This window comes from Phyllostomus hastatus, unplaced genomic scaffold (assembly GCF_019186645.2).
Source record: "Phyllostomus hastatus isolate PE091 unplaced genomic scaffold, TTU_PhHast_1.1 phas_contig_254, whole genome shotgun sequence".
Lineage (NCBI taxonomy): Eukaryota > Metazoa > Chordata > Mammalia > Chiroptera > Phyllostomidae > Phyllostomus > Phyllostomus hastatus.
Window position 1 is genome coordinate 13,906,540 of NW_025333810.1, and position 16,019 is coordinate 13,922,558.

General features: G+C 36.8%; 1 protein-coding gene across 2 annotated transcripts in view; it reads left to right on the forward strand.

The window, feature by feature from the left end:
• HSD17B4 (hydroxysteroid 17-beta dehydrogenase 4) overlaps positions 1 to 13,396 on the forward strand; it is a 92,472-nt gene extending 79,076 nt beyond the window's left edge. For both annotated transcript variants that reach the window (XM_045838040.1, XM_045838039.1), the window contains exons 23-24: positions 8,875 to 9,002; positions 13,012 to 13,396. In XM_045838040.1, the coding sequence (XP_045693996.1) occupies positions 8,875 to 9,002; positions 13,012 to 13,101 (218 nt within the window). In that variant the 3' untranslated portion in view covers positions 13,102 to 13,396. The remainder of the gene's footprint in view (positions 1 to 8,874; positions 9,003 to 13,011) is intronic.
• Positions 13,397 to 16,019: the final 2,623 nt, after the last annotated feature.

Below are 16,019 nucleotides of genomic sequence, written 5' to 3' on the forward strand. Positions count from 1 at the left end.
CTCTTAGTAAACAGAGAAAAAGTATCCTTGTTATAATTCAAGCCTGTGTCTTTGAAAAGTAAATCCTACTTTGTAGGTCAGTTATTCTTCATGGGAATAACAGGTTTAAAGTACCCAAAGACATCTGTGTTTTTTAGAGATGTAAGGAATCAATTAAAATGAAAATACCTCTTTTAAGGATTCTGTTGTAGGACTTCTGGCTAAGATGGAGGCATAGGTAGATATACTGTGCCTCCTTGCACAACCAAAATAAGGACAACAAAAATTTAGAAACAAAACAACCAGTACTGACAGAAAATTGAACTGTATGGAAGTCCGACAACCAAGGAGTTAAAGTAGACACGTTCATCCAGACCAGTAGGAGGGGCGGAGTCAGGTGGCTGGGCTGAGCAGGGTCGTGGCAAAAAAAGTGGTGGCTGCTAGACCCTGGGTGCATGGGGTGACAGCAGGTAGACCCAGTGAGGTGGCAGATTGTGGAGGGGCGCAGCTTGCAAGGTGGCTGGTGGACCAGGGAGACCCACATTCACACACAGATAAACCAGGCGAAACTGGGGAGCGAGACAGACCATGCAACCCATGGCTCCATCACAAGGACATAAAGCCTCAAAACACCGATTGAAAACACCTGTAGGGGTTGAGGCCACAGTGGGAAGAACTCCCAGCCTCACAGGAGAGTTCATTGGAGAGACCCATGGAGTCCTAGAACGTGCACAAGCCCACCCACATGGGAATTATCACCAGAAGGGCCCCGTTTGTTTGAGGGAAGTGGCAGAATGGACTGAAAACTGGCAGAGAACAGAGCAAGTGCCATTGTTCCCTCTCGGACCCCTACCCCACATACAGTGTCACAACCCAGCCACGTGGGTTACCTTGCCCTGGTAAACACTTAAGGCTCCTGGTAAACACTTACATAACTCACTATGTAATAGGCGTGTCAAGACAAAAAAATGGCCCAAATGAAAGAAGAGATCAAAGCTTCAGAACAAATATAACTAAACAACGAAGAGATAGCCAACCTATCAGATGCAGTTCAAAACACTGGTGATCAGGATGCTCACAGAATTGGTTGAATTAGTCACCAATTAGATGAAAAAATGAAGGATATGCTGAGTGGAATAAAGGAAAATGTACAGGGAACCAACAGTGATAGGAAGGAAACTGGGACTCAATGGAGTGGACCAGAAGGAAGAAACAACCAAACAGAAAAGAATGAAGAAATAAGAAATCAATAAAATGAGGAGAGGCTTAGGAACCTCCAGGACATCTTTAAATGTTCCAACATCTGAATTATAGGGGTGCCAGAAGGGGAAGAGGAAGAGCAACAGACTGAACATGTATTTGAACAAATAATAAAGGAGAACTTCCTCAATCTGGCAAAGGAAATAGACTTCCAGGAAGTCCAGGAAGCTCAGAGTCTCCCAAAGAGTTTGGACCCAAGGAGGAACACACCAAGGCACATCGTAATTACATTACCCAAGATTAAAATGAAGGAGAGAATCTTAGAAGCAGCAAGAGAAAAGGAGACAGTTACCTACAAAGCAGTTCCCATAAGACTGTCAGCAGATTTCTCAAAAGAGAGCTTACAGACAAGAAGGGGCTGGAAAGAAGTATTCCAAGTCATGAAACGCAAGGACCTACATCCAAGATTGCTCTATCCAGCAAAGCTTTCATTTAGAATGGAAGGGCAGATCAAGTGCTTCTCAGATGAGGTCAAGTTAAAGGAGTTCATCATCACCAAGCCCTTATTATATGAAATGTTAAAGGAACTTTCCTAAGAAAAAAGATAAAAAACATGTACAGTAAAATGACAGCAAATTCATAATTATTAACAACCACACCTAAAACAAAAACAAAAAAACAGCTCAAACAGGAACAGAACCACAGATATTGAGATCACATGGAGGGTTATTAACAGGGGAGTGGGAGGAGGACAGAGGGGGAAAAGGTACAGAGAATAAGTAGCGTACATGGTAGGTAGAAAATAGACAGGGGGAGGGCAAGAATAGTATGGGAGATGTAGAAACTAAAGAACTTATAAGTATGACACATGGACATGAACTAAAGGGAGGAATGTGGGTGGGAGAGGGTGTGCAGGGTGGAGGGGAGTGAACCGGGGATAATGGGACAACTGTAATAGCATAATCAATAAATATATTTGAAAAAGTTAATTGTTATTTTAGGGTGCCTATTTAAGTACCTTGAAAATCAGATTATTTTTCATTTCAAGTGAAGGTCACTGTAAATATTCACTAGGCCAAAAAATTAAAATATATCTCTAAATCAGCTGAAACTTTTGAAATAATCTTCTATTACATATTCCTAAAAACATTTTGAAGTTTCGTTCAGTTGATTTTGGTTCAATATAAATAACTTCCTTTTTAATGTAGCAGTTGCTGTTTCTTTATGTTCATTAAAGGAACAGCAACTGTTACATTAAATGAACATTTTATATAATGAACATGAGGAATATCTGTTCATTATATAAAGTTTGGTATAGAAAGGCATAAAGAAGAAAGTAATGATGTATAATCCTATGACCCACGGTTAACATTTTGATGTTTGTTCTTCTGGAATACGTTTGTGCTTATAGGATGTTAATGCAGAAAGGGTATAAATGAAGGCAAAATGTAGTGTGTATTTGGTCCCCCAAATTTCAAAGTGTCTAATATTTTCCTATATAACTGCATAGATTAACACTGTATATGTAGGGGTCATGACTTTCTTCTTTCTGTCCTTCCTTTTCTCTTTCTGTGTGACCATGATGGAATTCAACTTTTTTCCAGTGGATGACAGTATATTAGAAGTTGAGTTATAAATATAAAGCACAGGACTTTTGAAGATATTGGTGAAGAAGAGAAATGAGGGCTATAAGAGTGAGGAAAGGTGCTGGAACTATGTCACTGTTGGCAGAATGGAACTTTGAAGGGATTTATGAAGTATACAAGTAACTCCCTCTTGGCAGACAGTTTCAATACAGTTTCAATAGCCAACTAAGATTTTCTTCTTGTCTTGGTGACACATTCCTCGTAGATAATATTAGAAAATGTGCTCACATTTAAAAATTAGCTTGAATTAACCTAAAAAAGGATTTTTTCTTTATATTTCCCCTGGAAAATGGGAATATTGGAATACTCTTAATAAGTTCTTATTATTGATGCTTTGTGACTTAATGTTTGTTTTATTATCTCTTCTTCAGGTGCTTACTTATCAAAGTTACCAATGAAATTGAATCTTAAAGCTTTCTCTGAAAGGATTCACTGTTACCTTTGGTTATCTACAGCTTGTTATTTCATTGGATTCTCAGCTGTGCGACTGTTTTCGGTTCTGTTTGTTGTGTTCTCACAGTCTTTGGGTCACTGAGTTAAATCACAGTATCTGGCAGCAGTAGAAACTATCTAGGTCTTTGGCTTATGGTGTTTTGGAAAGTGATCCATATTGGCATCTCTGTTTTACATCATGGCACCTAGTGACATGAAGTAAGTGACTGAATGTTTTGATTTAGAGAATACGGAAGGTGCTTTTTTTTTTCCATCTGAACAACAGCAACAACACATCTCTGGGTAGAATGTGTGTGTGTTGTGGGGAGCAGGGGAGTCTTCTAAAGCCAATTTAGTCTAAATCTAGAAAGAATCAGTAATGTTCTGTGTGCGTGCTGGGTTAGGGTTGATTTTGGCTGTGGAGAAGGAGGAATCCTATCTGTGTCTTCTGAGGTGAGGCCTCTGAGCCTGTCCTGGTCGTCTAGGCGCTGCCTGGGCGAGAGCCAGTGTGGCCTCTGCGTCTCTGGGCTGAGGTGATCTGAGAGAGGCTGGAGAGCCTTTCCTTTCTCCTGTGAGCCAGGAGTGTGTGTATAACAGAAGGCTGTAGGTCCTTGGTATGAGAAATCAGAGGAGGACCTTGGTGTGACATTTTGGGGAAGGAAGCCCCATTTGTTGGAAAGCTCATGGGCATCTTCTCATTTCTACCTCTGGAGACTGTTTTGATTATGAAGCATTGTTGTAGAATTATTCAAAACATTATGATCCGATGATAGTGCTTCCCTACATAAATAAGGTCAAAATAGAAGCTTTATTTCACTGTTAATATTTATTTTAACATCAAGAACACAGTGATTTTGTCATCTATGTTTTTTATTATTCCAAAATGTTATTGAGTGCCTGGACATGTTTGAACACCTTTTTTTTGACAACCTGTGCCTTCAGGTGTTTTACCCTTTGGAATAAAGGTAGTCCTTTGGCTTTTTAATTTTCTGGAGATTCTTGGATTAAGTTGGAAAGGTAAAAATGGACATCAGATGGAAAAGCAAATTCCTGAATTCCCTTTGAACAGAGCCTGTTGCTCATGACTGTTATCTTATTGTTTTATGATCATTTCTAATTATATTTCTCCTCCTACTTGATCTTGGGTTTAACACTGAGAAAGAGCTTCAGACTGATTTATTTCCAGCCTCAAAGAAGTATTTCAAGTCATGAAAGGCAAGGACCTACATCCAAGATTGCTCTATCCAGCAAAGCTGTCATTTAGAGTGGAAGAGCAGATAAGGTGCTTCCCAGATAAGGTCAAGTTAAAGGAGTCCATCATCACCAAGCCATTATTATATGAAATGTTAAAGGGACTTATCTAAGAAAAAGAAGAAGATGAAAAATTCGAATAGTAAATGACAACAAACTCACAACTGTCAACATCCAAACCTAACAACAAAACAAAGCAAAAACAAAAGTAAAAATGAACTAAGCAAACAACAAGAACAGGAAAGATTCACATAAATAGAGATCATATGGAGGGTTATCAGCAGGGAGGGTATGGGGGGAGGATGGGGGAAAAGACAGGAATAAGAAGCATAAATGGTGGGTACAAAATAGATAGGGGGAGGTTAAGAATAGTATAGGAAATGGAGACAACAAAGAACTCATATAATCCATAGACATGAACTAAGGTGGGGGAATGATGGTGGGAGGGAGTGTGCAAGCTGGAGAGGAATAAAGGGGAGAAAAGAATGGGAAAACTGGAATAGCATAATCAATAAAATATATTAAAAATATTTTGCCCTGGCTGGCATAGCTCAGCGGATTGAGCGCGGGCTGGGAACCAAAGTGTCCCAGGTTCGATTCCCAGCCAGGGTACATTCCTGGGTTGCAGGCCATAACCCCCAGAAACTGCACATTGATGTTTCTCTCTCTCTCTCTCTCTCTCTCTCTCTCTCTCTCTCTCTCTCTCTCTCTCTCCCCTCCCTCCCTCTCTCTCCCCCCCACACTTTCCCTCCCTAAAAATAAATAAATAAAAAAAAGAAATTAATCATTTAAAAAATATTTTAAAAAATAATTTATTTCCAGCTTCAAGTATGGTTTATAACACGTAGTAACCTGACTCCTTAAATGTTGAGTAAGTGCTAAAAGTCATATAGAACACACAGTTTGAGATAGAAGCAGATGCCTGCCTTGTTAAAAATGTGCCAAAATTGGTGCCTTTTTTTCTATGAAAACAATAAGTTTATTGTATGGATAGTGTCTACTTAGCATGAATGAAATATTCAGGGACAATATCATACAACTGAGACATTTTATAAGTAAGCAGTATATTCTGTGATATTTGTTACTATTAATTTCTGAAACCAGCCAAAAGCTGTCTTAGTAAATAAACCCTTTGGATCTCACTCTGTTTTAGGCAAAAGTAAAAATTCAAAGGAAATGAAAGATGACAGGAAGGCATAAAGAAACTTAAAGAATCAGGGGCCTTGTATGACCTATAGAACAGTCTGCTGAAAATTAAAACACAGTTATTTTTATCTGCAACTCCAGAAACCAAAAGTTCTAAAAATGGATTTTCTTTTGCATAACTCTTTGGTGTCGAAACCTGACATGAACTGAGATGTTACAACTGTTTGTCGTCATCTCACCTGGTGTGAGTTAGTCCAATGTAGAATGTAGAAATCCTGTATTTTTTGATAATGTGTTGTGACTTTGGGGGTCTTTTATAGTATTTAATACATGTTTTATGAATGGTATTTTCTTCCTAAAATGTGAAAAATTCTGAATTCTTAAAACACATGTGGCCTGAAGGATTTTAAATAAGGAATTGAGACCTATTCATATATACAGATAATTCTGATAGAACAGAAGTGGTAAGAGACAGGGGAAAGGTGCTGTTGGCTCTCACGGATGGGAGGGTTGGCTCATTCAACAAATACTTGAGTATTTAATATGTGCCAGGTTCTCTGCTAGGTTGTGGATTACAAATATGAAAAGACAGGATTTTTTTCTTTTCGGAAATTAGTATTAGAGGCAGTGTATCAGGAAAGTTTGTAATACTGGAGTTAAGGAAACAAAGGTTGTTGAATTCAGGTTCAAAGGAAGGAAGACCTGTAGTAAAGTGCTGGCAGTGATGGAGAGGAAAGAGCCTATGTGGATCTATTGCTAAGATACAATTGACGGTCTTGGCTACTAATAATGTCTGAAAAACAGGAGGAACAAAAAGGAGATAACACCAAAGTGTTGAGCCTGTGTGACAGAGGATGTCGACTCTGGTACTGCAAGTGTGAAAAATGAAGAGGAGAGAAGTTTAGGAGGGAAGATTTGATAAGCTGTAGTACCACAACTGTAGCAGACAGAGATCTGGACTAGGTTGTGGAAGCTATGGGCCTGGAATTTAGGGATGAGTTCACAGGTGGAGACAGAATTAGAAACTATATTCATGAAAATATTAGTTGGAACTCAGACTGTTAGCTTTGCTACTCTGCTTTATATTTTGTTTTCCTTAGGATGATAGATTTAAGCTCATTGGCATTGAGCAGTTTGCTTATTTTTCTCCTAAAGGAAATTTGGTTTCCTTTTACATATTTATAATCTTTTCCATTATAGGAACATAATTGGATTTTACATTTATATAGCAAGATTATAGAAATATTACACATTGTTGCTTAAATATTGTTAAGTTATAAAGTCAGTTGGCTTTTTAAAAAATTTTATTTTAATTGTTATTCAAGTACAGTTTTCTGTCTTTTACTAGGCTTTTTAAAAATGTATACTGTAGCTAATTATGTAGAGCTAAGTCTACCTATTTGAATTAAATCCAAGCATCTGTTATGCACTTTGGTTTTTTACATCATGTAACCTCTAATTCATCTGTTTTGGATCTTGGAAATTTGCCAGAATGTGAAAGAATATATACAGTTTAGCTAGCTGCCATTCTTTTAAGATCTGATCATTAAAACCTGTTAGTTCCTGGGCTGGTGCATCTCCTAGCAGTCACACCGTTTACTTTTTAGGGTTTTTCAGCTTGGATGTAAACTAAATCATCAGAATGTTGATTCCACAGTTAGGATTGGGATCCAACTGGATGTCTCATGTGTTTATAGAAAAGACATGAAAGATGATCTTTGAAAAGAAGAAGCTGTCCAGTCTGAGATGGCGACCTGTTTGTTAGAGAGGCAAAGTCCAGATAAAGATCGATGTTGCCTGGCCTTCCCCTTGTCCATCTTCTGCTGCTGCAGTGGCTCCCCCTTTCTTTCTTTTTAACTATACAAAGAATACATGAAAACACATTCATGATGTGTCAGTGTCAATAAGAACAGAGCCTTTGCTCTTCATGCTCCATTTCTAGTACCTTGTATATCATGTGACACCCCCAGTAGAAACAGTGAAGTGAATGAATATGCAAGGTCAAGTGGTTTCCTTCTCTTTGCCTTTTCCCCTCCCCAAGGTAACCATTATTGTTAAATTATGTTTTTAGTTTAGTTGGCAGTATTCTTCCATGTGGAGAGTTAGAGTAATTAATTTTCTCTCTGGAGCAAGGCTTGACTAAGCAAGATGTAGTTAAACACTCTGGTTTTTTCTTATGTATGTGTAGCCTTTCCTTGACCATAAATTGGGAGTCTCCTATAGTCTCTTAGAGAGAGTGATGTGACTATAGCTCCTTCACTGTGGCAAGGAAAAGCACCTTCAAGAGGCTGAAGCTGGATGAGTAGAATTGGGCTTCCTAGATGATTGGTCTTAGTCATATATGAGATAATTAAAACTTTCTAAAGTGTAACTATGGCATAAAACTCTATGAATGTTACACAGAGAGCAATGAAGGAAAATTTTTAATAGCTTTTCTTGCACCCAGCCTGTTTCTGGGACACTTAATTCTTCTATCAAAAACAGTTAACAGACAAGGAGCTAATTTTAAAGTTTATGTATAACAATTAGGGCAATAAATATTTTATAAAATCTTAAGTATAACAAAATCAATTAGAATATTTTTAAAAAGATTTTATTTATTTATTTTTAGAGAGGGAAGGGAGGGAGAAAGAGAGAGAGAGAGAGAAACATCAATGTGCGGCTGCTGGGGGCCATGGCCTGCAATCCATACATGTGCCCTGACTGGGAATCGAACCTGCGACACTTTGGTTCGCAGCCGGTGCTCAATCCACTGAGCTAAGGGGCGATTAGAACATTTTTTAAAGTGTATGTTGATTAGCTTGATGAATTCAGGTATTTGAAAGGTGACTATAGTGTGTATTCCCTTCTTGCAACGTGCAGCTGGTTTGAAATCCAGCTTCCTTTGTTGACTGTCAAGTATTTGAACCTAATGGCCTTGACATATAACCTCCACTAACTTATTCCTTACATTATTCTACATTGAGTCACATTTAAAATGTTTTGTAAGCTGCTTTAATGAGGAAAAAATTGATTTGATTATTTTGAAGAACTTCTTTATAAAAAGAAAATGTCAAAAAATAAAGGACTTAATTTTTTTCCTAAATGACAGGTAATATATATTGTAGAATAAGCAGTACATTATCTTGGGAACTGTAAAAATGTCTGCATATTAGTTGGTTTATTTTACTCTCACATTGTGAAGAAAATATGGCACACATTTTTTTCTTATTTTTCTCAGCTATTGACCTAAAAAATGGTACTGGAAAAGTGTATCAAGGCCCTGCGAAAGGCTCTGCTGATTTAACAGTCACTATTTCCGATGAAGATTTCATTGATGTAGTCCTGGGCAAGCTTGATCCTCAGAAGGTAAGAACATTCCTAAAATGTTCATTTATTCATCATTATTGCTTCCTATTTGACAGTCGCAGGTTTTAGCTGACTTCCAAAATCTGATTTATGGTACAGAATTCTTACAACTCTGAAGACACAGTGGATGCCAATGTCCGAGTTGACAGATCATGAATTTTTCTAATAGGTTTTCAACTGATACTCCTCAGAACTGAATTTTTGGTGATATTCTTCTTTAGCATATCAACAGTATAAAACCCACATCTAGACTTTTTATTATGTCATTAGTTCAAAGGTGAAAAATCTTATGATATTAGTAGGTATTTCATAAAATTAGACATTTATTCCTGACAGTAAGATTAAGGGCTTGTCATGATCATCTTTGAAAACTGGAAATAAAAGGATAGAACATAACAGCCAGTGTCTTATGGAAGGTGAAATATTTAGAAACAGACATTTCAGTGGAAAATCGTGGTTAAGACAAGGGAGCCCTCTCTGACCATGATGAGTTAATACTGTTCTGAAACTTTTGGCCAAGTTATAGACACACAGAATGAAAGTAACTGATGTAGTGATTAGAATGCATTAGAAAATTTTGTTTTGTTTTTTTCCAAATTGTGATTATGTAGCTGGAAATCCCAAGAGAATCAACTAATGGGTTCTCAGAACAGAGGAATTCAAAGTGGTTAAATGCACAAAACTTATTTTAAAAATAGCTTTCACATAGCAAAACCAAGTAGAAGATACAATTGAAAAAATTTGTTTATAATCACCGTGTAAACTAAAAAATACTAATTACTACCCTAATAAGAAAGTTCAGTACTTATTTGAAGAAAACTATGCAACTTTACAAGGAGCAGAGCAATTTAAATAAATAGAAAATATTTAGTTTTTCTGGATAGACAGACTAATTTTAAAAGAATTGTAAACTAATTTTAAAAGAATCATAAAATAATTTTAAAAGAATTATAATGTGTAGTACAATAAAAAATATGTTCTTCGTCATCAGATAAATCTGAGTTTGAATCTTAGCCCTGCCACTTACTCTCTAAACCTCAATTTTCTTATTGGTAAAATGAATAATTGTAACAATCCCAAAGCGTTGTTATGATAACTAAACCCAATAATATATGTGAAGAGCTTACTATGGTGCTTGGTACTAAGCGAGTCCTCAGTTAATTCCTTCCCAGGAATTCATTTAGTACCTACTCATATTTGGGTTCTAGGGGTGGCTGAAGAAGACAGTGCCCTGACTGTGTGGAACTTAGTACTAGAGGTGAATGGAAAAGAAATATAATTTCAGGTATGAAGAAAAACAAGTCAGGGTAGTAGGTTAGAGTGGTGATTGACAGACTTTCTGTACAGGGTCACATTGTTCATATTTTAGGCTCTGTGAGCCAGATGGTCTATGTTGTACCCACTCAGTTTCACCATTGAAGAGTTAAAGTAGCCACAGGTAATATGTGAACAAATGGATGGGGCTGTGTTCCAGTAAAACTTTATTTACAAAAATAGGCAGCAGGCTAGTTTTGGCCCATAGGCCACAGTTTGCCAGTACTTGGATTAGAGTGTGACAGGACAGAGGAACTATCTTAGGTAGGGGTGTTCAAAGCGGCCTGATAGCAACTAGAACGAAGTGAGGGGTGAGCCATATGGCTAAGGAAACTACTAGTGCCAAGGCCTGAGGTGGGAGTGGTGTCATGTATTCGAGTGCTGTAACTGTAAGGAGGCCCGTGGTTGGGAAGAGTGGTAGGAGGTGAGATAGGAGAACAGGCAAGGGCAGATCACACAGGACCTGTCTTCATAAGGAGGTCAGATATTGTGTGGGATAGGAAGCCGTTGAGCTGCAGAATGACAGCATCTGATTTTTAAAGATTGTTCTGGATGCCGAGTGGAAAATTGGGAGAGTGGGTAATTGAGTTCTTTTTTAGATATGTTATATTTGAGATGTCTGTATTTAAAGATTAAATGTAGGATTAAGTAAATATTTATATAATTGCTAGGAATATCAGACCTTTGGGGGGCGAATGGGTTAGTCAGTGAATGGTACTGAACGGTTGCTTAGGAAATGGTAGTGCTTTATGTTATTCTGATGCCTAAGTCGATACCATGCGGAATGGAATTAAGTGTAAAAAATAAAAACAGAAGTGAAAATGTAGGTGTTTATTATTCTTAATGATGATCCTTAGAGAAATGCTAATTAATATTAGGGGCTTTCTAAACTCATTTGGTTCTGTTACCTTCTCTCCAACCTCAGTGCTGTTTGTCATTACTATAAATACACAGTTGGCCCTCTATTTCCAGGTTTCACATGCATGGAAGTAGAGGCCTGACTATATATTTTTGGGAAAAAAAGTGCATATAAGTGGACTTTCATAGTTAAAACCCATGATGTTCAAGGGCTAGCTGTATTTTATTTAACTCAGTATATTCAAGTATTTCAACGTGTAACAATATTAAAAGTAATAATGGAATATTTTATATTGTTTAAATATATTTTATTGATTATGCTATTTACAGTTGTCCCATTATCCCCTCTTCACTCCCCTCCACCCTGCATACCCCGTCCCATCCACACCCCCACCCCCCTTTAGTTCATGTCCATGGGTCACACATATAAATTCTTTGGCTTCCACATTTCCTATACTATTCTTACCCTTCCCCCTGTTGTTTTCTACCTACCATCTATGTTACACATATAAATTCTTTGGCTTCCACATTTCCTATACTATTCTTACCCTTCCCCCTGTTGTTTTCTACCTACCATCTATGCTACGAAGGGGGAGAGAGGGGTAAGAGAGGGGTATCTTTTACCCCTCTCTCCCCCTTCCACTCCCCTGTTGATAACCCTCTATGTGATCTCCATTTCTGTGGTTCCTCCAGCTGATGAGGATTTGTTTCTGAGTTTAAGTTACTACTAGTTAATAAGCGGTTAATGGCCTTACTTCTTGCTGACTTTGTGGTCTTGAGCAGGTTATTTAAGCTCTCTGAACTTCAGTTTTCCATCTCTCAGCTGGGGGTAAGAATTACTGTTATGCCCACTTCAAGTTGTTGGCTGTGCTTCTCCAGTGAGATTATATTTGTAGGGCTGCTTTGTAATGTTAAGTATACATAGCTATTACTATTTATAATCTAGATAGAAATCTAGGGACTTCTTTTTATTTCACATTCTGTTATTTTCTCAATAAGTTATACAAACTGATTTATTATTTTTATTTTACTGATAGGGAACTTGACGCTGAGGAAGGACTTTAGCAACTTGCATAAGTTTCAGGTCAGATATAGAGGTGGTACAGGAGCCCTTAGTATTTTAACATGACAGGCTTTTGTTTGGTAATAATGAGTTTGCTCTGCTCTTATCATATATAAAAACACTAAGCTAAGCACTTTACACACTGTTTCACTTAACTCACACAACAAAGCAGCATGATTTAGGTACTGTTGTCTTGCCTTTTACAGATGAGGAGGCTAGAGCTCAGAGAGATTACATACTTTGCCCAAGCTCAGCTTGCTAGTAAGGAGCAGTGCCTAGATTTTAACTCAGGCCTCTAATGCTGTAGTCCAGAATCAATTCACTGCTTTGTTTTACTGCCTTAATTTATTATTATATGGCTTTTTATTTCATGAAGATGTAGTAAATATTTTAATCTGCTTTTAAAAGTTCTGAATTTAATATTTTAATTATTAAGAATACAGTAAAGACTTTTATTTATATGGTCTCAAATTCATGTATAAGAATATAGACTGAAGCTAGAAGCGTAGGTTGAAGCAGAATACCCAGATCTGTCAGTTCAGTTAAATTATTTTATGGTTTTATAAAACACACAAGGAGTATATATTTTCTTAGTTGTCTAAAAATATCTATAATCATTAAACTATCATTGCTAGATAAAAGTTGCCTTTATTGTTAACAGTTAATTCAATTGTATTCAGTCTGGAAAAAAATTGTTTTTGAACAATGTTTAAAAACACAAATAAAATGTAACATGATAAAGTTTGACGTTCTTTTTCCATCTTTCCTTCCCAGGCATTCTTTAGTGGCAAACTGAAGGCCAGAGGGAACATCATGCTGAGCCAGAAGCTTCAGATGATCCTTAAAGACTATGCCAAGCTCTGAAGGACATACTCCATTATTAACAAAAGTAGAAGAATACTCTTTTCACCCAGATATGCAAAAGTGATCAAAACTGAGATGCAGGGAAAATTGCTTAACATTTTCAGATTTCAGATAATCTTTCAGATTTTCATTTTCTACTAATTTTTCATGTTATTTTACAAGGAGCTATAAAATAGCACGTAATAATCCTTCTTAGATTTTATCTTCATAATAAAAAATTTTCATTCAAGTCTATTCTCTTTAGAATTGTGATAGCATTTATAAGTTGAAAGGAAAATTAAATGAGTAAAGGCCACTTTGATGCCTGTTGAGCTTTTTGTTTTTTTCTGTTCTCTAATTTATTGAAACTCCAGTTTTAACACGAATTTTCATATATGTACTCATTTTCATACTTTGCTATGGTAGATAGTATTCTGCTTTAAGGCAGAGGAAAAGTTTTTGTGTTTCCAAATAGTTTTATTTCTTTTTTTCCCTCTTTTTCTGGATATTCTTTACTTTCATCTAATGCTTGTAAAACTACCAAGTACATAGCTTTCTTCCTTAATCAGTAATCTTAAATCATAAAATGGTCACCAGCAAGTACTATCCTATTATTTCCCCCAACATTTAGCTCAGATTATATATGTTGAGAAAAATGCTCTTTTGATGGCTTGGCTGCAGAAGTAATGAGAAAGTGAGTGGGATGCTCAGGTCAGGGATGGAGGAAGTTTCAGTCATGGAGCACAACTGAGGAGAGTGTGTAAGAGTGGGTGAGTTCTCAGGGAAGCAGACTTTGAGATGGAGATTCATGGGCAGAAAATGTATTTGGAAATGTTCTTGGTATCAACAAGCAGAGGGGTGGGGTGGTTTAGGGGTTAAGCAAAGGAAGCAGGGCTAGGCAGAAAGAGAAGTTACACTGTGGAGCATTTACCGGAGGCCTTCAGCTCAGGAGCTGGATTGGCCTTCAGATGTATCATTGATTATGGCCTGCCCCTCAGTCCTGAATAGGGCTTCTGGGAGCATACAGCACAGTACTTTGCTTCAGAGAACAGGAGTGAGGGAATTAGAGTTTAGGGATGAAGGAAAAAGTTCTCACAAATACAGAATTTTAATGTTTAGCACAGTGCTGAAACATACTGCAGGACCTCAATATATTATTGATTTAATGAATAAGCAGGATATGTAGAAGGCATAGAAGAAAAATTAGCTTTTTGGAAATTATGTCTGTTGCATGAACTTTGGTATAAAATTAATTTTAATTCAAAGTCATCCATTGTTAGGCTGACTGAATTAAAAAACAATGGCAGTCTCTTAATGTTACTATAAAATGGTAACTATTACTGCTGTTGAGCTTGGAAAAGCTAGTGTCCTTCCAAATAGAAATAGCATATTAAAATTAATCAAATGCACAACAAATTAATGGATATGTTGAATATGTACCTTAGATGCTTAAAACATGTTGAGAAAGTGATGTTTAATTACCTTACCTGTCAATCTTAAAGGTATCCAGATTTAGCAACAGCTTTTTATTAGTCCTCATGCCCCTTTTCTTTTTATAAAAATTTAATCTTTATTGTATTTTTTCCGTTACCATTTAATCCTCTTATATCCTTCTCCCCCCAGCAGTCACCACACTGCACAACCTTATTTTTCCAGAATAAATCCCAATTGATCATAGTGTATGATCTTTTTGATGCATTGCTGTATTTGGTTTGCAAATATTTTGTTGAGGATTTTAACATCTATGTTCATCAGGGTTATTGGCCTATAGTTTTCTTCCTTTGTAGTGTCCTTACCTGGTTTTGGGATTGGGATAATGCTGGCTTTGTAAAATGAGTTTGGGAGCCTTTCCTTCTCTTGAATTTATGACATAGTTTGAGGAGAGAGATTAGTTCTCAGAATGTATGGTAAAATTCATCTGTGAAGCCATCTGGTCCAGGGCTTTGTTGTTTGTTGGGAGTTTTTTGAATACTGCTTCAATTTCACTAGGTGTAATCTGTCTGTTCAGATTCTCTGATTCTTCCTGACTTAGTTTTTGGAAGATTGTTTATTTCTAGGAATTTATCCATTTCGTCCAGTTTGTCCAGTTTGTTGGCATACAGTTGTTCATAATATTTTCTTATAATCCTTTGTATTTCCTTAGTGTCAGTTGTTGTTTCTCCTCTTTCATTTCTGATTTTATTTGGGTCCTTTCTTATTTTTTTCTTGATGAGTCTGGTAAAAGGTTTGTCAATCTTGTTGATCTTTTCAGAAAACCAACTCTTGGAATCATTGATCATTTGTATGGTTTTTTTGGACTCTATTTCATTTCTGCTGTGATCTTTATTATTTCCTTCCTTCTACTTACTTTGGACTTTGTTTGTCGTTCTTTTTCAAGTTCCTTTAAGTGTAAAGTTAGATTGTTTACTTGAGCTTTTTCTTGTTTGTTGAGATAGGCCTCTAAATGCTATGTATTTCCCTCTTAGCATTGCTCTCCCAATGTCCCACAGGTTTTGGATTGTTGTGTCATTTTCATTTGTGTCACTGTATCTTTTGATTTCTTCTTTGATCTCATTGTTGACCCATTCATTGTTTAATAATGTGTTATTTAGCTTCCATGTCTTTGTGTGCCTTTCAGTGTTCTTGTGATTGATTTCCAGTTTCATAGCATTGTGGTCAGAGAAGATGCTTGATCTGATTGAAATCTTCTTAAATTTATTGAGACTTGTTTTGTCTCGTAACATGTGGTATATCCTAGAAAATGTTCCATTTGCACTTGAAAAATATGTATGTTCTGCTGCTTGGAAATGCTCTGAAGATATCAATTAAAGTCATTTGATCCAGCATGTTGTTTAAGGCCACTGTCTCCTTGTTGATTTTTTGCCTGGAAGATCGATCCGTTGAAGTCAGTGGGATTTTTAAATCCCCAATTATGACTGTATTTCTGTCCATCTCTCCCT